This window comes from Delphinus delphis, chromosome 1 (genome assembly GCF_949987515.2).
Source record: "Delphinus delphis chromosome 1, mDelDel1.2, whole genome shotgun sequence".
Taxonomy (NCBI): domain Eukaryota; kingdom Metazoa; phylum Chordata; class Mammalia; order Artiodactyla; family Delphinidae; genus Delphinus; species Delphinus delphis.
In genome coordinates this window covers 112,557,324-112,582,794 of record NC_082683.1, presented here as the reverse complement: position 1 = coordinate 112,582,794, position 25,471 = coordinate 112,557,324, and the positions used below count along the sequence as shown (strand labels likewise).

Sequence of the window (25,471 nt, the reverse complement as noted above, 5' to 3'; positions counted from 1 at the left end):
TAAGCCGCTCCTCCTAACCTGAGGGGAACTGAAGGGCCTTAGGGGTTGGGAGGCTGTGCCTGAGTGAGGAGTGCTGCTGCCCGCTGAGGGGAGGTCTGGCTGGGTCTCAGGCCCAGAGAGGGCCTGCCGAGGGCTGGGAACTGGCGGTGGAAGGTAGGGTGTGGCTGTGAGGGTAGCTGAGTGGGCAGAAGCCGGGAGGGGGACATCAGGGCTGGGAAGGACGCCAGGGATAATACGGTGGGGGAAACTGAGGCCCACAGGGATTGGGAGGATTGCCCTCCTCACTCAGCAGATCCAGGTCCAAGCTGGGCCTGAACCCAAGGCACTGCGCCCCCAGCCCAGGGCCCCTTTCTGGGAATGCAGAGGCTGGGAGTCGGGGCGTCTTGGAGAATAGCCTCTCCTCTTCCTTCGGTGGCCCCTGGTCCCCCACATCCCATGGTGTAGCCAAGGCCTTTGTGGGGAAGCCGTGGGGAAGAGAGGCCCCTTGTTGGCCCATTCATTTTGCTGGAGGCTCGGCCAATGCCAGCCCAGGCACCGGCTGGGCTCTTCTTCCTGGGGGTGCCAGCCGGCCCCCACCCACTGCCACTGCCCGCTCCGCTCCCCAGCTCTGGCGTTTCCTGGAGCCTCAGGGCTTTGGCCCTGGTCCCGGCTGAAGGATGGCGGGGAGCCCCAGCCCCCGCGTCCCCCGCACCTCGCCTTTCACACGCTGGCACCAGAGCCGTGGGAACGCTGGACGGCAGCTGGGCACCGGTGCCCGGCTCTGCCCACCCCCAGCCCGGCCGACCTCAGAGAGGGGAGAGGAACAGGCTGCCCCAAAAAAAAGCCCCCTCCGGGATGGGGCCCTAGAAATCCTTAGCACTAATTATGAATCTGGGGACAAACAAGGCATTTGCAAGTCAATTAGTGACAGAACTTTCCCAGGAAAGAGCTTCATCCAGGCTCAGCTTCAGACAGGGCCACATGCTGGGTCATCTTGTCCCTCCCCCTGCCTCTGCCCTGCTCAGAGCTCAGGGACAGAGGCCGCCCAATGTTCTGCCAGTCCCTACGTGGCGGAGGGTCTCAGAGCCCTGATGGGCAACGAGGGGCGGGAGGGCAAGGCTGCACCCTGCTGAGGTCAGCTGGAGGTCACTAGAGCGCTGCCACCAGGAGACGTCCCGTCAGGGCCCTGGCCTCAGTTCCACCTGTGACAGAACCTGGCTGCTCCTGGATGGAATTGCCAAGGAGACAGCTGGCCCGGACAGGGTGGCATGGATGGGTTGACAGGAAAATAGAAGTCATTGTGAAAGGGTCGGGGGGGGAGATGCTACCCGGAGGACACAAAGAAACCAGGACAAGAGGAGACCAAGGGAGAGACAAGGGGTCCCAGGCATCTCAGCTCGTGCCGAGGCAGGAGGCACGTAATCCGAGGGGGCGCAGCCACACACATGGGAACGTCAGGCGGACTAGCCGGCCATCTGGGGCCACTTCCCGTAGAGAGGGCGACAGAGCCCGTGAGGCGGCTGCTCCCGGGCGGGGAGGCCTTTAGCTGGGAGAGGGGCTCTCTGCTGAGAGGACCCCTTAATTGGGGGAAGAGAGTGAGGGAAGGGGCTATTTGGGGCAAAAGCCCTAGAGCCAGCCTCGCCATCTGAGGGAGATTAAGGGATTATAATTAAAATGCGTTTGAGGGACTCCAAGCAGGTGGGTTGGGGCTGGTGCTAACGATCTAATTGCTGCCTTTAGCCAGGGCTTTCGCCAGGGCCTGGCTGCTGGGGCTCGGTAATGAGTGGGGGGTGGGTTCCTTTTAAAGGAGGGTGGGTGAGAAGAGGCGGAGTTGAGGGGCCAGGAGGGGCAGTCTTTCTCTCCACTGTGAACACCTCAGCTCACAGGGTCCTGTGCCCCGGCGAGGCTCCCCCTACTGCCCTCCCTGAGAAACCAAGGGGAAGGCTGCGGTTCAGTGGAGTTCTGGGAGCCTGGAGAAGAATCTGGGGGGCCAGGAGTGAGCAAGGAGGATACTCACGTTCCCACAGAGAGAGGACATTGAGACGGGGATGGTTAGGGTGTCCTGGGAACAGTTACAACGCCAACACGAACTGCAAACGTACTCTGTGTCGAGCATTGTACAAAACACCCTATAAACTGATTTCACCCTCACAGCCATGGTAAAGTAGGTCTCCCCCTCGGGACTAGGGCTGGGCCCAGCCCCCTGGCTAAGCAGACGCCAGGGGTCCCACTGGCCAGGGGTGGCTCCTTTCTAGGAAGGGACGGATGAACAAACCCTCTGTAGACTCTGAGAGACCTCAGGCTGAGGGGCAAGAGCATGCCGATTGTAGCCCAAAGACCCCGGACTCTGGGAGTCCAGCCTGACCGAGGTGGTGCGGACCCCTCCTGCCTCGCATGCAGAAGGCACACTAGGGACCTGGACACACATCAGGTGTCACACCGCTAAGCCTTTGCATATGCTGTTCCCTCTCCTTGGAAGGCCATCCCTTCTGCTCCGTTTCTGCCCTTCTGAGAGATCTTCCTCTCCCCTGCACCCCCTAGATCCCCTAAGGGGTAAGGGTTCTCTCTGGCCGCCTGGAGCCTGGCTGAGAAGGTGCTTACCACGCATTTAGGAAACAGATGAATGGCCTGGTGAGGGGCCGGTGTTGACTTTTATAACGAAATGTCTGAGCAGCTCTGGGAGGATACAGGGGAGACCAGGAACATTAGTTGCCTCTGGGATGGGAACTGGGTGGTGGAGACCCGGATGCAGGAGGGAAACTTTACTGTGTGGTACACCCTTTTGGGCCTCTAAAGTTTTATGCCCTTAAAGTGAAGAAATTCCTGGGGACCTCCCTGGTGGTCTGTGGTTAAGACTCCTCGCTTCTGCTGCAGGGGGCATGGCTTCGATCCCTGGTCAGGGAACTTAAATCCCATATGCCACATGGCCAAATAAGTTATTATTATTTTTTTGGCTGCGTTGGGTCTTTGCTGAGCGAGCTTTCTCTGTTTGCCGCAAGGGGGGTGCTACTCTTCGTTGCGGTGCGCGGGCTTCTCACGGCGGTGGCTTCTCCTGTTGCAGAGCACAGGCTCTAGAGCACAGGCTCAGTAGCTGTGGTGCACAGGCTTAGTTGCCCCGCAGCATGTGGGATCTTCCTGGGGCAGGGCTCAAACACATGTCCCCTGCGTTGGCAGGCGTATTCTTAACCACTGTGCCACCAGGGAAGCCTCAAATAAATAAATATAATTAACATTTTTGTTGTTGTTGTTTGTTTTGTTTGGTTTGTTTTTTTTTGCGGTACGCGGGCCTCTCACTCTTGTGGCCTCTCCCATTGCGGAGCACAGGCTCCGGATGCACAGGCTCAGCGGCCATGGCTCACGGGCCCAGCCACTCCGCGGCATGTGGGATCTTCCCAGACCGGGGCACGAACCCGTGTCCCCTGCATCGGCAGGCGGACTCTCAACCACTGCGCCACCAGGGAAGCCTCAAATAAATATAAATAAATAAAATTAACATTTTAAAAAGTGAAGGAATTATTATTCAGAAATAAATCTGATTTAAAATAATAATTACTGCATCTTTTTTGAAAGCTTGGGAAGGACAGTGTTTAACCCCAAAGGCCAGAGCATAAGAGAACCCCTGAGACTCCTCACTGGGGAGGAAACAGTGCAATTTCAGTTCCTTCCCTCTACCTCCCCCTTCTCTCACCCTGCTCCTGCCTCCTCCCAGGGCATGGTCCCTGTGCCCCACACTCCACCGGGTCCTCTAAGAGCATTTCAGTTGGCCCAGGGAGCAGAAGCGCCCCCTCCCTATCGGGTGGGCATTGCGGGCAGAGCCCCTGGATTCTCACTAGCCCTGCACAGGGCAAGTCACTGAAGCTCCCCAAGCCAGCAGCTGCCCCAGTGAACACACAGTGACGGCCTGGCTGCTCTCCCCTGAAGAGGTCTGAGGGCGGCTGCCCACCCTCCTCTGCACATGCCCGAGGGACGCTTGCTGCCCAGCCCCAGCCATGGGCCCTGCTATCTCCTGTGTGCTCTCTCCCAGGCCACCTCCTGTCTCTGCGCCTCCTTGTCCCATCTGGGGCATGGGTGTATCCCTGCCCTTCCACCCCCTGTATGGCTGAGCTGAGGATAAAGGAGCTCTGGGCACCCAGTCTTAGCATTCTTATCTGAAAAATGGGGATACAAACAGTAGCTATTTGCCAGAGCTGTTGGGGGGATTAAATGAGATAATGTATGTAAAGTGCTTGGCGCGGCAGGGCACGAAGTGGGGGCTCATAAATGGTGGCTGTTATTATAGTTATTAAATGGGAGGGACCCTGCAAAATGTGCTAGCCTGGGGAAGGGACTCATCATTATTGCTCTGGCTGGGAATAATGAGGCCTTGTGGTAATAGCCCCTCGCACTCCCAGGCCCCTCTGACAAAAGGACGCAGCGGCTGCGGACGGGCCCGACAAAGTGAGAAGTGAATGGTACATAATGGGACACTTAGGGGCTTAGCCCAGGCTGGGGGGCGCTGGGAAAGACCCTCCGGCTGTGGCTCCAGGTGCTGAAGGACCCCACAGGCCGGAAACCCAAGCCGATGGGCCGCCCTTTCTTTGCTTCAAGGCGGCTTGGCCAAGAGCCTTCAGCCGCAAACCCAGGTCATCCGGGCCTTCGCTAATAATGGACAAAGCGCCCCTAAGTGCCAGGTGCCGCTCTGTGTGCCAGGGCACCAGCCCGCACCAACAGACCCCAGGACCTCAGGCCGTGCGAGGCTACTGTGGGAGACCAACATGAATCCAAGCAAATACTCAAAATAGGTAGAGATGCTGATGAGTGATCTGAAGAAAAATAGGAAGGGAAAGGGAACATAAGGGCTGGAGTTGGGGTGGTGAATTCAACTTAAAATAAGGTGCTTCCGGAAGGCCAGGTTTTGTCCAAACTTTTCTTGTGGAAGATGTTAAATAGATGCAAAAATAGACTAATCTAACGAACCCCCATCTACCCCTCATCCAGCTTCAACAACGGCCGGTCGTTCCATCTGCACCTCCACCTACTCTCCCCCACCTCCCGTGTCACTTTTCAGGAAACTCCAGACTTCTCCTTTCATGGAGGATGTGATTTGAGCAAAGACCAAAGGAGATGAGGAAGCCAGCCATGTGGTCATTAGGGAGGTGAGCATTCCAGGCAGAGGGAGCAGGTGCAAAAGCCCTGCGCCTAGGATCGGAAGATCAGGCTCTAATCTCAGTTTTGCCTCTACTGGCTGTGTAAGCTCACACGAGTCCCTTCACTGCTCCGAAACTCAGTTTTGTCATCTGTGAAATGAGGCTGATGCCCTCACCCCACAGGGAGTTTGTAGAGGTGGAATGAGAATCTCTGCGAGTGCTTTATACAGTAGAGCAACACGCCAGGATCAAGGTCTACTCTCAGAAACTCAGTGTCTTGGTGGAGGTGAGGCAAGGCCCCAGGGTACCCAAGACTAGGTAGGGGTTGGGAAGGGGGTCTGGGGGTGGTTTCCTGCAGGTTACCCCCAAACTTAGTGTAGCAGACTACGGTGATGGGGAGGGGGCTTGAGCTCAGAGCCAGGCCATGTCTGCTGGCCTCCCCCTCACCCCCACCCCCATGGATGGGCCACAGGATCCCAGGCTGCTGGAAACAAGAGAAGGGTCAAAGGCCTGAATGGCCAACTGTTCTCTGAGGAGGCTTGGCCCCCTCCAAAGACCCTTATCACCACATCCACCTCCCTCCCAGGGTGATTATCACCCAGAGGGGCCTTTCCTGGGGGACACAAAGAGACCCTCCACTCCCATCCTCTAGGCAGGATAATGGGCCATTCACACTGAGGGGACCCCAGCCCCACACCTGGCCCTCTCAGGCAGCCCCCGACAGCCCCATTGTCCCAGGCCCGCCTTGCACACGGGTGTCAGTGGCAGGGAAGCCCTAGCCCCCAGCTGGAGCGCTCCTCGACTTCCCCCACCTCCCCAGCCGCCTGGACTCTGGGCTCGATCTCGGGGGGAGGTGGGCCCACCATTCATCCCACACCCGCTCACTCGGAATTTCACTCCTCTCGAAAGTCCTTACAGAGCGATGGGAAAATGGGAGGGAATAATTAGGAAAATCATTAACGTCTCAAGGCCCATCTGAGAGGGATTAAGGGATTAAAAGGCTTCCAACCAATCTCTCCTACTTTAAGGTTGTTGGAGGGGTTTTGTTTCCAGGACTTCTTTTTCCTCTTCTCTTTTCCTGGATTCGGGGACACTAGAGTCTTGGTGGATCCTTCCTTCAAAAGCTGCAGGAAAGGGTCAAGACAGTAAAATCCGCATGGAGAAGAATGGGGAAGAGCAGGTGTATGGGGGAGGGTGCCTTCCCAAGCTCTCCTGAGCCGCCTTGGGCCGCCTCTCCGGACATGGGTGGAGAGGGAGGGGTGCAGCGGCCAGGCTGGGCCGGAGGGGAAGCCCAGACAGGCCTGCTGAGAGCGGACCAGCTCCCTCGGAAGGCCCCTGAGAGGCCCAGCCCTGCACGCCAGGCCACATACACCTCCTCCGAGTCCTGGCTGACTGGGTCCAACCGAGGCAAAATGGGCCAGAGGCTCCGTGCCACACATCCTGCTCTGGAAGGCCAAGGCTGGAGGTCAGAGAGGAGGGAGCGGGGCCAGAAGGCTGAATCAACAAAGACTTTTACTGTTTGCAGTAAGCAACATGCAGCCGCTGTCCTTGAGCAAGGCGTGGTCCAGTGGGGGTGAGCAGGTAAAAATGAATAGCTCGTTACAACACGCTGTGAGGCTGGCTGAAGCGTGAAAGGGGGTGAGGGGGTCTACAGAGGAGGCAGACCTCAGCCAGTCTGGAGGGATTTGGGACAGTGCCCTGGAAGGGTGATTTATTTATGAGAGGATCCCTAAGGCCTGGCACCTGGTAGGTACCCACAAACTGTGAGGTAAGTGCTCCACTCGGATACATCACCCCCTTTTATATGGAGGGTCTCACTGAAATGGTCCCCCTCACCTGGCTCAAGGCAGAGCCGGTATTTGGGTTGCTGGAGAGCAGAGGGGCACGTTAGGGGATGGCCCAAGCTCTCCCTAGAGTCTTCATGAGCTCCATCCTGACGCAGCCCTGAACATTCTGGGGAAGAAAGATACTGGCAGCACGTGGCTCACACAGTGCCCCCCCCAACCAACACACACACTCACGGTTCCAGTTTGGGGGCACCCTGGAGTGAAGGCGGCCCCTCCATTTCTCTGGAAGGCTCAGTTAAACCCCCTCCGAACTTCTGTATCCACCAACCCTTGCCTCGAAGACCTGAAGCCTGGTGGGGCAACATGGAGGCAGGCGGGAGCCATCCTGAGCCAGCACCTCGCCAGCGGTGCGGGTGATAGATGCCGGCGGCTACAGCCCTCTGCAGCATTAATAACCACGTTTAAAAATGGTCTTAATTAGCAACTGCCAACAAGAAGCCCGGTACTAATTCCACCAATAATCGAGGCTTGCGGGGCGCGGACAGGAATGCTAGTGAGGGGATGGATGGCTTGCAGACCCTGTGCATAGCTTGCAGATACCGTGCAGCTGTAGGCTCCAGCAGAGGCCAGCTGAGTGGCTGGAGGGCTGGGAAGAAGGGGGACACTGCCCCCACCGGCTCCCACACCAGGGCTCCTTGACCCCCCACGGCGTAGCCTCCTCAGATGGTGTTGGGACAAAATGAAGCGTGAGGAATTGCAGGGAGGAGGGGAGATCTCTGTCTGCGCCGTCAGAGCCAGAACCCAGACAGCAGCCTGTGGGATGAAGGCGCGCCTGTAAAAGCCCAAGTGAAATGAGCTAGAAGGGGATTGGGAACAAGCCCCGCAGTGTCCCGGAGCCACATTCCTCGCTCTGGGGAGACGGAGATGGATGGTGCTGAGCTGGGGAGGAGGGGACACTAGGGTGGGGGGGGCATCTTCTCCAGCTGAGGGCTCCCCTGCCAAGACGAGCAGGGTGGGAAAAGCGAACTTAAGAATCCAGCCGATGCCCCAGCACAACAAAGCCCACTTCCTCTCTCAGCCTCAGAGCCAGGATGGGTCTGCTTGGGTCCTGCCCAGGGACCTTCCAAAGACCATCCAGAGCAGGCCCAGAGAGCTCCAGAAATCCAGGCCAGAGAGAGAGAGAGGGCCCCCTTCAGAGCAGGCATCTCTGGTCCAACCTCTTCTGGGGACAACCTGCAAATGTCCTGGAAGAGAAGAGGGAGGGTCATGGGAGGAAGGATGTGTTCTGGGGCTCAGGCGGGTGGAGCCTCTAGCCATGTGTGGAGACGTGCAGGGACCTGGGTTTGGCTTCTTTCAGATGTGGCTTTTGGGGTCCCCGGAGGAGTTTCCATGAGGCTGGGCAGCCCCAGGTCAGAATGTTTTGGAGGGTTCCAGGTTGGAGCAGAGATGCAGTGAGGAGTTGGAGGGGGGCCCACTTCCAAAGGTGGGGAGTGGGGGTGGACAGGACTCTGGCTACTTCCCTGGCACCATAAAATGCCTCAGCTCCCAGCCCACATCCCCTGACCCCAACTTTCCTCTTATCTGTCTCCCAACTGCTATCCCAGGAGGCCAGGCTCCACTGCCCGCACTGCACCTCCACCTCCCCAGAATGGAGTTGCCACGCATGTTGTACCTGGATCTCGTCACAGAGGCCAGGAGGACAGAAGGAAGTGCTCCGTCTTAGGAAAAGCCTGGGCCAAACCAGAAATGAACAGGCCTCTGAGGCAGCACTAGAAGCCCTGCTTCCCGGAAGACTGCCTGCCCTACCAGCGTCTCCTCCCTCCTCTCCCCATTCAACCCTCTCCTGCCTTACTGGAACTGAAAACCTGGACTTCCTGGGACAGTTCTCATTTTGATGTTGCCCCCATTGACTTTGCCCCGAAAACCTTATGAGCCTCAGAAGCATCACTGTTTCAAGGGCCCAGGCACCATCTCTGAAATAGCTCCCACCTGAGTGGCATCAGCCCTTGATCATGAGCCTGTGTGGGAGTTTAGAAAAGGTGGAATCGGGTCCTGCACCTTGCAGAGTCGAAAGCCCAGTTACTGGAGCTCAGCCTGTAAGCACACAAGAGCAGAGGCCAAGTTCCCAGCTAGAATGGACTCTGCTTCCCGCATAGGGTCCCTTGCCTACTATCCAGTGTTGGGCCAATACCACCTGTTAGATGGGCACAAGCTCCTGGGCTGGGGGTAGAGGGATGCACGTTTCACTTGTGGGAGGGGACTTTCTGTGGCAAACCACTCCCCCGCACCTCTACATCACTGGAGAAGTTTCTTTCAGTCCTGCATGGCTAGGGCTTCTCCCAGTAAACGGTGGGCCTTCTTAACTGGTGGTGGCAGCAGAAGGAAGCAGGAAGGAGGCCTGGACTGGGCCTGGGGCTCACGAGTCACAGAGGATCCCTCGGGGGCATCTCTGTCCAGTAACCTGCTTTGGGGAAACTATGAGTATTTCCCTCAAGGTTCTGGAAGGGAACTGGCTCCAGAGACACCTCTGGTCAATGTAATGTGAAAAAATGGATGGAGATGGAGAGGGCAGTTAACAGGTAGGGAGGATGGGAAGAGCATCACCTATAGGCTAGGTTTAACCTCCAAGAGACGAGGCTCAGAAATGAACTGATTTGTGTGAGTGGGGTGCCAAGTTGGGGGCCCACCAAGGTCTGACCCCAAAGTCAAGGCTCTTTGGGGAGTTGAGTAGGTATGGAGGGAACAGGTGACCACCCCTGCCTGGCCCCAAGGCGTGGTTTGGGTCGCCTTCTTCCTTCCTCCCCGGGCTGGCGAACTCCGATCGGCGATCAGACGGCGGCACGGAGACAATAGCGCTCTGTCCCGGGCGGGCGCTCCGGGAAGACAGCTCATCCCTATGCAGGGACGGCCTCCCCCACCCGGGCCTGGCCGCCAGCCCCTTTCAGGCGGTGGAAGCCGGGGCGGCGGCAGAGGGGGATTCTCACAGGCCGTTGGACATTTGCATAGCCCGCTCGCCCGCCCGGAGACATTGGCCCGCATTGTTCCCGGGCGGCGGCGGCAGCGCCGGCGGGCGCACGGGCCGGGGCGCGCGGGGCGGCGCGGAGGACCCGGCTGGGAGCGGGCGGGAGGACCAGACAAAGGAGACGGGGCGCGCAGAGCCGGGCGGGGGAGATCGTGACGGTGGGAGAGAAATATTGGGGTGAGGTGGGGCGGGGGACGCGGCTGCCGAGTTAGTCTGTCCCGGGACCGCCACCGACCCCCACTTCGGACACCCACGCCGTGTCTAATTCCTCCCTGAGCTGGGGCCACCATGCGCCGTGATTTGAATCCCAATAACGGGGCATCTCAGGCCTTCCCCAGGCTATGCAGGTTCAGGGCGCCAGGTCCTCCAGAGGTCAGAGGAGCAGCTCTAGCTCCCGGCCCGGCCCAGGGGGCTCTGGCCACACAGGCACAGAAGCACCCTGAGGCGCGTGGGGAACCTTGGACCTCCCAGCCAGATGTCTGGGCAGGAAGCTCTGTTGTCGCCCACACATACTTGTGCCAAGCCCGTACAGCTCCACCTCCAGAAACCCTTTCCTAATGCCTCTGGCTCTGCTGGCTTGACACTGACCCCAGCGCAGCCAACCTTCCCCATCAGTGGGGCCCTGGGAGGCGAGCAGGGGCCAAGTGTCCTCGTCCATCATTGTCCCCCGAGCTCAGGCACTGGGGCTGGACAGACGGAGTTCATGAGTGGGCAAGTGTCTGATTGTCCTGCATTGAGAGTGATAATGGCGGTGATCAGAGGGGCTGTCCCTGAGGGGCAGAGGCCTCATTGTCCTGAAGGGGTGAGGAAGGAGCTCCCTTTGCCCCTGTCCCCGCCATCTCCTTGACCTGTTCATTGTCACCCTGTCAACCCAGCCTGAATGGATGGGCCACCGTGTGGGGAACCAATGGTGCTGAGCCAGGGGCTACAGGAAAGATGGGGGAGGGGCTTAGCCTTGGTGAAGCAGAGAGGCTCCAAGGATACCTGCCTTCCCTGCCCTCTGAGCTCCCTGCCTGAAAGCAGTAATGGGACGATCACCCCCCAGACCCAAACCAGTAATGATGGCTCAGTCCATCATTTGGACCGAACAATCTATGGACTGCCCGCCAGGGTGCTAGGCACTGCAGGAAAAGCTGGGGGAGGGAGAGGAGGAAATGCAGAGGGAAAAACCAAGGGCCTGGTTTAGGAGAGTTCAGTCCAGGACAGAGTCCCCTGAGCCATGAAGCCAGGGTGCTGTATCTTTTTTTTTTTTTTTTTTTTGTGGTACACGGGCCTCTCACTGTTGTGGCCTCTCCCGTTGCGGAGCACAGGCTCCGGACGCGCAGGCTCAGCGGCCATGGCTCACGGGCCCAGCTGCTCCTCAGCATGTGGGATCTTCCCGGACCGGGGCACGAACCTGTGTCCCCTGCATCGGCAGGCGGACTCTCAACCACTGCGCCACCAGGGAAGCCCTAGGGTGCTGTATCTTGCAGTAGAGCTCAGCAGCATCTCCCAGGCCGTGAGAGGCTTTATGGGGGTGATGGAGCCTGAACTGTCTGGTTAGGGGATATTCAGGGCCATCTCCTGTCGGGCAGCCATCACCCTTTCTCAGGGATCTCTTGGTGGGCCACCCTAGGAACTGTAGCCTTTCCTCCCTTAGAAGCTGGCTGGGTAATTGCCCTCTCCCAGGGAGGGTTCAGTTGTCACTTCTCCAGGAAGCCTCCCTGGATTGAGATGGTAGCAATGACCAGCCTAGGCTAGAGCAGCCCCTTTCTGTCAAGCCTGGAGGGGAGTTGGTTGTGGTCAAGAAAGAACCAGAGTAGAAGGAAAGGATCAAGTGGGAAAATGTTGGTGGTATGCGTAATAAATGAATACTCGTAGCCTTTCCCACCCAGGATAAGCAAGGGCAGGGAGGGTCTTATCCTTAAGTCTCTCCTTCCTAGAAGTCTTTCAGATCTCTGTTTGAGGACTGCTCAGAGAGCTCGGGGGCAGAACAGGTCAGCTGGCTGTACCTGGATCCATGCAGAGGCAGAGCCATGGCTCTGCAGGGTGAAATGGGGGATGGGCCTCTGCTTGCCCAGACTCCCTCCCAGCAGGGGCTGACAGGACAGGGTACCTTTTTGCAATCTCAGCAGTCATCCTGCCTCAGCACAAGGATCTCCCTCCAACATACCTACCCCAGCCAGCAATGGTCAGGGGAGGCTGTGGAGGAAGGAGGGGAGCTCAAGGGGAGGGATATACCAAATATATTTGGGCCACATGGGCAGGCGTGGTCCCCATGGGGCACTTCTCTCTCAAACTCCCTCCTTGTTCCTCAGCTTTTCTTCAACTCTGTGCTTGACCTCTTTCCCCAGCCAGACTCAGTCCCTTCAGCTACAGTGAGGATGGAGCCTTGTGGGGGCACCTTTTGCCCCTGTCCCAGAACTAGGCCTCAGCAATCCCTCCTTGGGTTCCTACGTGTGCATGGGTTTTGGTTTTGAGAAAGAGGTCTCTAGTCATGCTCACTCCTGCCAGAAGGGAAGAGCAGGAGAGGGCAGAGGGGGGTCCCAGTACTTCAGGGCTGGGAAAGGAGCTCTGGTCTACTGGCAGGATGGATTCTCTGTTGAATGAGAGATCTGGAATGACATGTGGTGGGGACTGGGAGCTCAGAAAAGCCTTGTGGCATGAATAGTGAGGACCAGAGCTGAAGCAGACAGGGATGCCGTTAGGCTGTAGGAAGGACTTCCCATTCTTGGTAGAGGATGGAGGGGCAAGAAAGGCCGCATCTTCCTCTGCTGGGTCTGGAGCGCCCTCTGGTGATCAGATGGCTTCGGGCTGACGGAAGCCCCATTCTCTGCAGCAACTCATTTGCCCTTCCTAGTCCCCACTCCTCAGACTCGGGACAGGGACATAAGTTGGTGCCTGGGGGCTGGCTGCTTCCAGCTTCTGAGGAGTTAGTGGCAAAGAACTCCTTATGCCCCTCTTAGTCCCAGCAGGGGCCCTCTTCCTACTCTGTTCAGCGGCCACCCAAGTTGAGGGTCAGAGTGGCAGCCGTTCTGGAATAGGAAGAGCTCTCCAGGAGCCTGAGCTGTCTGTCCTATAACAAACACACACTTGCTGCAGGAGAATGAGCTTCCTGTCTCTGGAGGCAGGTAAGCCCAGTCTGGGCATCCACCTAGCAGAACACGGCATCCTAGGGCGAGTTCCATGGACCCAGGGAGGCAGGATATTGTCACCACTAAGGTCCTTTCTCACCCGAGGTTCCAAAATTGTGAGTTAGATGGTAGGAGGAGCCCCCCAAATTCCAAGTGCACATAAAAAGGAGTGAGAGTCCTCGGTGACCGTGGTATTTATCACCTTCAGGCCCTGGCTCAGGCTTCACTGTAATGGAGTGATGCTGGTCCAGTGGATCAGCAGTCACTTGGGTGCCTCACTTGCAGGGCGTGGGGCGGTGGGGTGGGGCTGTGTGAGGCTCTCCCCTCACCACACTAGTTACAGCCCCTTCCCCAATGCTGCCTATGGTAAGGAGGCTCCTTCCGGCTCCTGTCTTCTTTCTTGCAGCAGAAGTGATGGGAACTAGAAAAGAAAAGCTTCCCAACGGTAGCCAGCCATCATATTCTAAAAGGAGAGCGTCCTTTCAAGTCCTGGAAGCAAGTTAGGCCCGAGTCTCCAGTTCCTCTGCCCTCAGAGGTCCCTGGGCTAAATCCTCATGCTCCCCAGGCACCTGGAGGGCAAGGATGGAGGAGCAGGTGAAGGGGCAGCTCCAGGGGGCTGGAGACCACAGCTCAGGGAGGGACCCCAGAGGAGAAGAGACAAGCGAGGAAGGAAAGAGGCACGTTGGATCAGAGGAGGTGCGGCAGGGAAGGGAAGGTTGGAGGGTGAGAGAGCCCCATGGGCCTGAGGGGCTGCAACCACATCTCACCTCCCAGTAAACCTGGTCCTCGTAGCACTGGGAGTCTGGCGGGGAGTCCAAGAAGGGCAGCCGCAGCAGGAGCCCTGGTGGCAGTAGGGGATCATGTGTGAGGCTTTTTGCCAACCCCATGGGGGAGACTGCCACTCAATACCACCGGGCACAGAGGAGCCAGGAGGCATGAGGTCAACGCGATGCCCGGCACAGGCATATCACAGTGGTATTTATCGAGCACCGACTTTTGCTAGGCCCTATGCAAAGTGCTTGACGTGCATTGCCCTCCTTAAGCAACCACAGCAACCCTGCAAGGTGAATATGATCCCTCTGTTACAGAGAAGGGGGCCAAGGCTTACAGAAGTTAAATAACTTATTCAAGTTGGCACAGTTGGGAACGGACCAAATAGTGAGTCTGTCACGAACCACAGCTCATAAGCCTTCTGTGGCCGCCTATCCAGGAGGGGTGCAGAAAGCGTTTATTGAGTAAGTAATTAAATGAATGAATGAGCTGAACCTTGTTTGAGAATGAAAATCTCAGGGTGGGAGCAGGAGGGTGGGGATACTCAATCAGACGTTTTATTCTGAAGGCCAAAAGGACTAAGGCCAGATATCAGGAAGGACTGCCTGACCTGGCATCAGTGGGCAGGCTGCCTCTGTGGAAGGTTTTTGTGCTCCAGTCTAGTGATGAGACAGGCAGGGCTCTTCCCTCCCTGCCCCTAGCCCTACACGCTTCAGGGCCTCAGCCTGAGGTTGGGCTGCCCTCTAGTGGGCAGAGGGAGCAGCACAGGGAAGCCACAGAGGAGAGGGATCTGTCGGCCCCTAGCAGGCTTCCCACCTTCCCTTGGCATCGGAAGGGAGCAAGTACACACTTTGTCCTACTTATCTGGAGGAAGTTACCCCTTAAATGTACAACCCCACCCTGCACCTGGCACAAAGTAGGCGCTCAACAGATACCTGTGAGTAAATGAATGGCAGGGGGATGGGACGAAATGGCCCTTCCTCCAGAGAAATCCCCTCCTCTGTCTTCTGCCCTCCCTGGAGCTCCTCACAACGCCCATCCCCCCCCTCCCCCCCAGGCCAAGGTCACTCACCTCCGAGGCTCCCACCCACAGAGGCAAATATCAGTGTGACAAACAGTCCGAAGAGCTGGTGCATGGCCTGAGACGTCGCGCTGCGCTGGCCCTTGGCTAGGAGTGGAAACACGCTCTCTAGGCTGCAGGGAGGGGAGAGTGGGGGGAGACAGGGATGGAGCATGGAGCCAGGGCTGGTCAGTGCATCAGTGCACTGCACCGCTTCCTGCAGCGGCCAAAAGGGCCTCAAGGGAGCTGCCAGGCTGAGTCACCTCCGGGCCTTTGCTCCAGTCAGGCCCATAGCCTGGAACACCCTCCCACCTCCCTTGTGCCAGCAACACCCTCACACCTTTCAAGGCTCACTTTGAGGGTCACTTTTGCCTGCCCTCTTTTCTGAGCCCTGATGTGCAAAAATCTATCCTAAGGGTCAGTATCTCTTACCTGACCCTTTAGTAATAACACTATTGAAATCATTTGTTCAATGACCTTCTGCTGCACTTGAGTGAGGACCAAGAAGGCAGTCCCCAGTCTTGTTCACTCCAGTTTCTTCAGCTCCCAGGAGGTAGAGGAATGAATGAATGAATGAATGAAAAAAATAGACAGCTTTTTCTTGTTGGTCCACAATAGGAGGAAGAGAGTGAGGGACTTAGTTCAAGGGGGATAACGATTCCACTGGGGATGGGGGGTGAGGGTGGGGAGAACTCACCCATCTCCGTAAGCTTCATGGGTGGCCAGTCCAGCCACAAGGACCCCCAAGAGCGCTCCCAGGACCCCAGGCATCCCGTGGAGGTTGTGGACACCGCACGTGTCTTGGACTTTGAGTTTTGACTCAAGGGTGGGCTGGAGAACAGGACAACAATAATGAGTCTCGTGTGCACTCCGAAGACCCCCTCTTCTGCCCAGGGCCCAAGAGGCATCTGTACCGTGAAGAACTTGTACCCCAGTGTGGAGACGGTCCCAGCCAGGAAGCCAGCTACCAGAGCCCCAAAGGGTGTCAGCATCATTTCAGCCGATGTCCCCACCACAACCCCTCCGGCCAGTGCGGCATTCTGGATGTGGACCTAAGGGAGCACAGAAGAACAAGGCGTTGGAGGCCCTTTCAGATCGTCACACCCACACCCAACCCAACCCCGCCCACCACAGTGGCACCTACTGCTTCTGAAGTCCCCCCACCATCTAACCCTCTAACTCTCCTGCTATCCTGTCATCACCTCATGCTCTGACCCAACGCCTCCAGTGCAGATGGAGCCCCCATGCCTGTGCCGTTACCTGTTCCCCTGGAGAATCCTCCTTGCAGGGTCTCCGATCCTTCCCCCGCCTCCCGGTCCCTCCCTCTGCCTCTCCCAAGCCTCTCCCCCATACCATGTCCAGCCGCCCATCCCTCCCGACAAGGGCTGACAAGGCGAAGGTGCTGAGGGTGCTGGCAGTCAAGGAGTAGTACGTGTTGAGAGCCGACCGATGCTGCCCATCCCCCAGCGCAGTGGGTGCAGAGTTGAAACTAGGCCAGAAGATCCATAGGAAGATGGTCCCTAAATGGTGGGCAGGCAGGCAGAATGCGAGGAAGGAGGTGACTCCCCCACAAGGCACAAGCTGTGTAACTGCACTCAAGTCACCTACCCTCAGCAGCCTCAGTTTTCTCATCTGTGAAGTGGGGATAGTGATACCCACTTTATAAAGTGAGGACTAAATGAGGTGATACATCCCAAGTGCATAGCGCATGGCCTAGCCAGTACTAAATGTTCAACAAATGGTAGCTATCGCGGGGTACTGGCACAAAAGGGAGCTCCTTGATTGAAAACCACAGGGGGTTGAGATTTTTTTTTTTTTTTTGCGGTACGCGGGGCTGTCACTGCCGCCGCCTCTCCCGCTGCAGAGCACAGGCTCCGGACGCGCAGGCCAGGCGGCCATGGCTCACGGGCCCAGCTGCTCCGCGGCATGTGGGATCTTCCCGGACCAGGGCACGAACCCGTGTGCCCTGCATCGGCAGGCGGACTCTCAACCACTGCGCCAACCAGGGAAGCCCGAGATTTTTTAAGTATCAGAAAAGGAAAGAAAAAAAAGGCAAAGGGCACCACATGTCAGGCACTAATCTGGTACTTGATATACATAAGAGGAAAATCACTTGTTTTATAACCTCAACTGCCCCCTGGAGAGGGTGGGCCCTGCCATGAGCACCGATGGGCTGGGCCTGCGCATCTGGGGTAAGGACATATGCCCTGCCTGCGGGTCCCAGGTCAGTCCTGGAGGGAGAGGGGGAGGGGCCAAGGGCAGGTGAAGGGGAGCTGGGGACCCGGTAGGGTAGGGTCAGCAGAGCAAAGAGGCTTGAGAGACTGCCCCTTAGTCCTGAGTGGTCCTTGGGTTGCGATGTAACTTCTGCACCTCCACAGTCTGATTAAAATCTACCACACATACACATGCATCTTCTGAGAAGAGTTTTGGGAGGAATCGAGGAAGAGGCCAGTTTTCCTGTCTGGAAGAAGCTGGGAGGCAGAGGAGATCTGAGAATGTAAGCCTCGCAGGAAAGCACAGACATCTTGGGGAAGCCTTTGGACTTCAAGCTAAACTTATCTGAGTCTCAAAGGGCAAGGAGGCCTCAGCTGACCTAGGATTCCACATGCTCTATTTCACAACAAACCCAGAGGTGAGCAAGAAATACAAAACCAGTCTCTTTTTAATGTAAGAACGGGCACTTCGGTCACTACTCAATACTACCCTCAAAAACATAAAATAAGGCTTCCCTGGTGGCGCAGTGGTTGAGAGTCCGCCTGCCGATGCAGGGGACACGGGTTCGTGCCCCGGTCCGGGAAGATCCCACATGCCGCGGAGCGGCTGGGCCCGTGAGCCATGGCCGCTGGGCCTGCGCGTCTGGTGCCTGTGCTCCGCAACGGGAGAGGCCCGCGTACCGCAAAAAAAAACCCATAAAATATGGATTTCCTTTCCTGACTCATTAGTGAATAAAGAGAGAGGAGCAGAGGCCAAGGCAGAGGTATGCGCTTAGGAGAAACAGGTGGTGATGATGGGGCTTGCAGGTCAGACCCTACTGCTCGCCGGCGTGACCTACGACCTCTCCTCCTCCCCCTTGAGAGTGCAGGAAATCCCCTGAGAGGACGTGACCTCAGGAGGTGGGACGCAGCCCCAGGGACAAAAGCCTGGAGGTTAGAGATGGGGAGAAGCTGAGTCTGGCTGGAGAGAGAGCGTGGGGAGAGTGAGTGGGGAGGGGGCAAGGGGGGGAGGAGTAGCCAAGATCCTGCAGGGGTGGGTGCGCCAGGCTGAGGAGTCTGGTATCTAACTGTCGGTAGTGGGGACCCTGGAGGTCTTCAACAGAGACTGGTGCCCTCAGACTTCGATTGAGAAAGGCCCCTAGGATGGATCTCAGGGCATGTGCATACCCCAGTGCTGAGTTCTAAGAACCTGTCATAAAACTACTGAGAATGGTGAGCACGGATTCCCGGGGCTCTGGTGGAAGAATCCGAGTTGGTAGGGAGTTCCCAGCCAGAGGCCCAAGGATTCTAGGTGGCACCCCAAGACCAGGCCTGGAGATGAACCGGCCCCGTACCCACCACACCTCAGCAGGCCTCACCAATCATGGCAAAGAGGTCCGAATGGTAGACGGAGCCCTGGCGATGCTTGCTCTTCTCCAGCTGGGGCCTATAGAGGACCCTGGAGAGGACCAGCCCGAAGTAGGCGCCAAAAGCGTGAATAGTCATGGAGCCTCCTGCATCCTTCACCTGGGGAGGTGGAGCTGAGGTGGAGGGGCAGCCCCTTGCCCCTGCCCCTACCCCACGCCCTCCCTGCTCAGGGCCTGGCCCTGGCCACTCCCACTCCTCACCCCATCCCCATCCAGACTCACCCTGAGGAGACTAAGGAGCACAAACTCGTTGAGGCCAAACAGCACCACCTCCAGCAGGGCCATGAGCAGAAGCTGAGCCGGCCCAGTCTTGCCCAGTATGGCACCAAAGGAGATGAGCACAGCCCCAGCGCAGAAGTCAGCATTGATCATGCTGGGGGGTTGGGATGGGGAGGGTGAGAGGGGGCTGGAAGCGAGGGCAGCCCTGGGGGGTGGGGGGAGGGGAGGAGGCAATGAGCCTACCCACCTAAGCTCTTCCCTGGTAGGCAAGAAGGTATCACCTCGCCTTTTTTGTGGATGCGGAAACAGTCTCAGGGAGGTTCTGGGCCTTAGCAAACAAAGCCCACAACAGGTGGAAGAACCAGATCTTGAATCAAGAGCTCCTCTGAACCCTGCCCTTTTCCACGACACTATCTATCCTCCCAACATCTCTTGGGTAATAAGGGGCCTAAAGAAATGGGGAGGTGGGGCTCGAGGATGGGAGAAGATATCAGGCAACAGAATAGGCAGGGCTCCTAAAAGAAATCAACGGATGGGTCAAAAACCTGGGTCAGGGAGCAGACTTGAGGGACTGGGTTTGAGCTGGGTCCCTTGGACAGGGGCCTCCCAGGTAGACCTCAGGGGAGCCAGGGTGGCCGCCACTGCCCACCTCTCTACGTCTACATAGATGTGGCCATGGTGGAAGGAGTGGAAGAACCCCTGGACGAGTGTGGACCACTGCAGGGCAAAGGCGGCCGAGAGGAAGGTGAAGCCCACGCTGCTGAAGCCGTAGCGCTGCAGGAAGACCATGAGGAAGCCGAAGCCCACGAAGATCATGGTGTGTACATCCTGGAAGCCTGCAGGGTGGAGGGGGCATTCAGGGCTGCTCAGGCTGCCACCCATCCACCAATCAGCCATCCTGCCAGCGCCCCCAGCTCTCACAAGCCAGGGCCGCCCTGAGGCTGGAGCCGAGCCTATAAAACTCCCTGGACATGGCCGGCCTCCCAGCCCGGATACCCCATGCAGAGCTGGCCAGCTTGGAGCAGTGGGACCCAGACCATCCCTGCTGTCGCCAGGTCAGAGCAAGAGAGTAGAGCCTTCCGCTCTCTTCTCTGCCCCACTCATTTGCCCTATCCCTGGGTTGCTTACAACCAGTGAGAAGTCCAACATTTCCTGTGTTCTTTCCTGGCACAGTCCCTGCCCTCTGTGCTGGAAATTCTCTTCCCCTGCCGGGTTTTCTTAAATTTTCCCTTTCTGTCGGAAGTCCTTCTTGATGTCTACCCTCCATTCCTCATACTTCAGAATCTATACCTCTCCATTTTCAGGATTTTAAATTTTATAAATTAATTTACAAAAATAACTTTAAATTGTTAACAGAGATTATCTCAGAGAAAAGAAATTGAAGGGAGGGGGCAGGGCTGCTGAGCTGTACAACTCTGGAGCAAATAATGCCCCCTGGAGGTGTGCAATATGGCCACTCCGGGAAGGAGGATTTTACCCTATAGTTTGTTTCTTTCTATACTTTGAATGTTTTAATTTTATAGATGAATCACTTGAATTTTTTTAAGTGTCGGTGGGGTTTCTGGGCAGGGAGATTTGGGGTCTTTTCTGTTTGCTTTCTATTCTGTGTAAAAAGATCTAAAATAATAAACAGTAATAGTGAAAATGAGATAAATACAACAATTTGCTTTTGTATTAGTTTGTTCTGTACCCCTCCCCCCATCTACTTGTAAATAGGGTTTGAAACACAACCTACTATGATGTTCAGCCAGTGCATCTAGTCCTGTTTCCTTCGTCTTGGGTCTATGTATCCATAATACTGTGCTATCTTTGGCTTTAATTGAGAAATACTAGAGAAACACTTGAGTGCATTATTGCATTTGTTGTAAATAACTTACTGAGAAACAGGGTCAACCACGACCATAAACTCTCCTTTCATAGCTCCATGTGAGAAATTTCTCCTGGAACTTAGTACTAGGAAATGTCATTTCCCCTGAGGAACCAGGAGCTGGTTTGCTTTCCCTCATTCATGTGATAGATGTTTACTAAGCAGTCATGCACCAGGCTCTGCGAATGTAGAGCTGTCGGTGGAGGACAGCCATCAAAAGATCAAAGAATCACATATGTGAGGCTTCCTTGGTTCTGATGAGAACACATAACTGACCATATTACCCCTTTTTCCTAGCTGCCTGGACGCTCAGAGCTACAGGAATTTCAACTATAACAACTGTAGGCCTTCACAGTGTTCCTTATTTGTGTACTGCTTCTATACTTTTCTAATTCACGTTTTTGTTGTAAATGATCGCGTGTCTTGTACAAAGAGGCAGATCACAAAGAAAGAAAATCACAATCACCTTTTTTGTTTAAAGGTGAAGGACCAACAAGCCAAAAATTTATTTCTGAACTTTAGAATGTAATCAACGACTTTGAGAGAAGCAAATTTTTCTGCTTGTGTGTGTGTGTGTGTGTGTGTGTGTGCTGTGTATGGGCTGATAGGAAATGAGTTTGCAAGCCCTTGGCAGAGGGTGGGGTGCATGTTGGAACTGGAGGTCTACAGCTCAGCTGCCAGCCCCAGTGGCCAAGTGGGTGAGGGTCTGGAGGTCCGCTGGCCTCACTAAATGTCTCCACCACTGTGCCACTTTTCCAGCCCAACTCACTCCCCAAATCACCCAGATCTCTCTTCCCTCTCAGATCTTAAAACCCAACAGAAAAGGAGAGTATCTTTTAGAACTCAGCCCGAAGCCTTAGTTCTTATAGCCTCACGGCCTGACTTGTTTTCTCCTTGTGCAAACGGTAAAGGGGGTGCCAGGTCTGTCCTTTTGCCCAAGGATAACAAAGCAACAAAAGGGGCTGGGTCATGCCCATTTCATGCCGAAACCGCTCTAGAACTTGTCTTAAAAGGCAATAATATTTACATCTCCCACCCCGGGTTTGTTTGGAATCAAAACTCAATCCCTTGGTCTTTCACCTGGAGTCTAAACATCAAGAAATCTCCTTTACTCATTCCACTCTGTGGAACATTCCACACAGACATTCTCCATGGACTGTGGTGGGTAAGGGGCTATTCCAGCTGGAGGCAGGGGCATAGATGAGATGACCCCTCAACATTCCCTTCAGGGGATCCCTGGGTTGGGCAGGATGGAGCCTGTTTTCCATCACATCCCCACCCCCACCAAACCCATGCACCTTTGGTTGGAGAGAAGATAAAAGCCCTCTAGGGCCACCTATCACCCTCCCTCCCTCCCTTATTGCCCTTCCCCAACCGCACCAGATGACTCCTGAACAAGGTCAGACTGTGGGACAAGGGGACAGTTAAAGCTGGGGCTTTAGCATCTGACAGAGCTGGATTTAAATTCCAGCACCTCCCCCCTCCACTTCTCACCGTGTGATCTTGGACAAGCTACTTAACCTCTCTAAGCCTCAGTTTCCTCATCTGTAAAGTGGGGATATAAAATGTGAGAAGCAGGAAAAAGGGAGTGGTAAGCTGGGGAGGCCATCTGCCCCCACCACTCTACCCCCACGTGCCTTTAAGAGGGCAGATAGGGCTGTATTCTCCTAGAAAAGTCACAAACCACTCTGGTCCCAGTCGCTTCCCCCTGCCCCCACCTCAAGAAAATCCTGATTCCATTTGTCCTAAATCCCTCTCCTTGCAAGTCAGGTCTCAGAGATATATAAAAAAGAACCTGTCCATATTTTTTCTTAGAACCCTTTCTCATCTTTGCTTCTGTGTCCCCTGTATGCCTAGTCTTTTCCCCTAGTTTCTCCCCTTCTTTCTTTCTCTCTCTCTCTCTTTTTTTTTTTATTGGAGTATAGTTGCTTTACATGTTGTATTAGTTTTCCCCCTTTCTTATTTTCCATTACTTGCCTCATAGGATAGAAGTTTGTAATGTGGGGGAAAGTCTGCAGATGGGGAGTCAAGAGACCCGGTTCTAGGCTGGCTAACTTGCTGTGTGATCTTGGGCAGTCACATGACCTCTCTGGCTCTCTCTCCACATCTGAGAGGAGTGGATCAGATGAGCTCTAAAGGCCCTTCCTATAGAGGTCACAGACAGATACTCAGAGCAGTCACGCATTTGACATTGGCTAGTCCCACAGCTAAACAACAGCGGCAAAACTCTCTTTCATCTCCCAAATCAAAGGGCAGTGGCTACACCACCCTCTGGCCCTGACCACTTCTCCAGGACACAGGGATAGGTGAAGACTTGGCTCATCAAAGCCCCATGCTCCAGGGACCTCACACCTCCCTCCTCCCCAACCCATCCCTGCACCAGGGTCCCAAGTCCACAGGGATAGAAACCTAGTGCAGAAAAAGAGGTAGGATTCCCACTGCTATTCCTCTTATTGCAATCCAGGGACGGAAAACTGTGCATCCAGGAGAGCCTACCATTGCAGCAGAGGGATAAGAGGTTGGGGGTTTCAGGGAGGACTGTGAAGCAAGCAGGGCTTGGAGGCCTTGAGGCCCATGGGAGAAGCAAATGGGGGTTCATGGCAGGCAGCCAGGTCAGACCCTAGGACAAGAGCTTACTTCTCTCAGCCTGTGGACTGTCCCTGCCCAACTCCCCATCTCTGTGGACAAACGTATGACCCCAAGAGTCTGCCATCCCAGCTCTGTGGCTCTGACTTTGATTCCAGCACCCATGGCTCACCTCATGCAGCCAGAATTGGGGTGAAATGTGGGGCGGGAGGAGCTGTAGCCCTCCCTCGGCCTAGGATGGCCGGTATTCTGGCACTTTATGCCCAGGTCCAAGCCTCCACCTCACCCTCTCTATCCTCAGCATTGTGAGCTTCATTTTCTTGGGGTTGGGGCTGGGAGAGGGTCAGGTGGGGACACACTGCCACCAGCTCTGCATACAGAAAGTAGGGTAATAACAGCCTGGGATTTTTATAGGAGATTCTCACATTCTGGGCCTCATTTGAATGGATATCCTTCAAATGGAGGCATCTTTCTCCCCATTGCTCAGATGGGGAAAACTGAGGCTTAGAGACCTGGTCAAACATTTGTGATGAAGTCTGGGAGATCTGGTCCCAGCTGCCCAGGGCCTGAGTCACAAGGTTGGGTCCCCAATCTTGAGGGAAAGGCTCTGTCCACAACAGGGGGCAGGGGCTTAACCTTCTCCTTCCTGGGCCTTGTCAGCAGGCAGGTGAGCTGTGGTGCTAGGACCTGAGGATGGCTGAGTCCTAGTTCCAGCTCTGTCACTCACATGGTAGGTGATCATGAACAAATCACAACCCCTTGGAGCCTCAGCTTCCTCCTGGGTGAAATGGGCTAATGACCCTGCCTTGCCTTCTTCGCAGGGCTGGGGGGCTGCTACTCTGTGATTGGCTGGTGGATAGTTACATCATTTTCTCTCTGGCTCTGGAAGGACCAGCTTTGGGGGACTGGGGAAGAAATGTCTCAGTCCACTAGTCTTGGCTGCCTTCACAGCTAATACCATCACTGCCCCCTGTGCCCCACTCCCTACCTCCCCTGCCCAGATGATTTTTTCCCTGTGGTCAGGGTGGAGGCCCCAGGAAAGGCAAAGTCTCTGAACAGCCCAGCAAAGCCCAACTAGGCCAACAAGAGAGTAGGTAAAGCTGGGGCTTCAGATCTGGGTTCAAATCCCAGCTCCCTCAATTCTGACAGCAAGACCCTGAACCAGCCACCTAACCTCTCTGAGCCTCAGTTTCCCCATCTTTGCCTACTTCATAGACTAAAGGAGAAAAAATGCACGTGCCGCCCTCAGCATAATACCTGGAACGTGGCAGACGCTAGTGAAAGGGTGTTATTATAATAAATCTGGGGCACCTTAGATCTGGGCATCCAAGTGCTCCCTCCCAAGACATCGGGGGAGCTTAGGGCCTTAGCTCTCCCCGTGCCCTCACCCGCACTCACTTGGGTAGCGAAAGTAAAATTCATTGTCCGCGTTACTGTGGTTGTGCCAGTGCCAGAGGGCAGCGTCGGTTTCATGGTTGTAGCGGACAAATACCGCAAAGAGGATGGCGGTGGCGCCCTGGAGGAGGAGGCACAGCAGGGGCAGCTGCAGTCGCCGGCCCGCGGTGCGGCGGGGAGACCCGGCCATGGGATAGAGGCTGCGAGTCTCCGTCTCCGGCTAGGGCTCCTGGCGCGCGGCTCTGGGAGACACTCACCGGGCGGGCCGGGCAGGTTTCACTCGAGCCAGGCCCCGCCCACTGAAGCCAGCCCCCGCCCACAAGGTGGCTTACCTGCCCGCAGTTCCTGGCTCCAGCCCGGGAGGCGGGGAAGGGTGGGCGGTGTCCCAGGCCTGAGGTGGGGCAAGGAGTGGAAGGCGATGGGGCGTTTGTACCCCCAAGTCCTCTTTCCTTTGAGGCAGCTGACCCTGGCGCCGTTCCGGTTGGGACAGGTCCTTGGAAATGACCCTAGAGAGGCGCCCTGTGTTCTGCCTGCTGGGGCGCAGCTGCGGGACCGCAGGGGGCGGTGGGGGGGAGGAAGAAGGGAGGGCACCCGCCCCCTCAAACATGCTGTTAGAGAGTGTTTCCCTAAGAATAAGCGGCCTTATAGGCTCAGACTTCCCTGGTCGAACCCCTCCAGGGTTAATACAAGAGAGAGGAGAGGGGATTACTCAATCTTTTGCCCAACTGAAAAGGCGATAGGGAACGGAGATAAAGAACAGCCGGCTCTCTAGGCATTGATGATTAACCTGGCCGGGGAGGTCTGAGCCTCAACAGTTGAGTTCCTTACCCCACTCCCAAGCCTCAGCCTCCTCACCCGCGTCTGCATCCCACCACACTTGTAGGTCAGAAGGCTGGACCTGCGAGCAGGCTGGGCAGGGGCCAACTG

General features: G+C 56.2%; 2 protein-coding genes across 3 annotated transcripts; both read right to left on the bottom strand.

Moving 5' to 3' along the window:
• Positions 1-6,608: 6,608 nt before the first annotated feature.
• On the bottom strand, positions 6,609-10,575 carry LOC138414058 (uncharacterized). Its single transcript, XM_069540633.1, is given in 5 exon segments — positions 6,609-7,854; positions 7,857-8,136; positions 9,591-9,786; positions 9,877-10,003; positions 10,428-10,575. Coding segments are annotated over 5 exon segments (1,236 nt in total). The 3' UTR covers positions 6,609-7,369.
• A 2,631-nt stretch (positions 10,576-13,206) lies between these two features.
• On the bottom strand, positions 13,207-24,773 carry RHBG (Rh family B glycoprotein). Of its 2 annotated transcripts, XM_060031866.1 has the most exons (11): positions 24,548-24,773; positions 19,346-19,532; positions 18,944-19,024; positions 18,700-18,850; positions 18,430-18,577; positions 16,212-16,378; positions 15,773-15,910; positions 15,556-15,689; positions 14,871-14,992; positions 13,795-13,868; positions 13,207-13,596 (listed from the first exon to the last, which is right to left on the bottom strand). In XM_060031866.1, exons 1-11 carry the CDS (start codon positions 24,732-24,734, stop codon positions 13,528-13,530), a joined length of 1,458 nt encoding a protein of 485 aa, XP_059887849.1. In that variant the 5' UTR covers positions 24,735-24,773; the 3' UTR covers positions 13,207-13,527. The 2 variants fall into 2 exon arrangements, with proteins under 2 accessions (XP_059887849.1, XP_059887859.1); XM_060031876.1 differs by lacking the exon at positions 18,944-19,024.
• Positions 24,774-25,471: the final 698 nt, after the last annotated feature.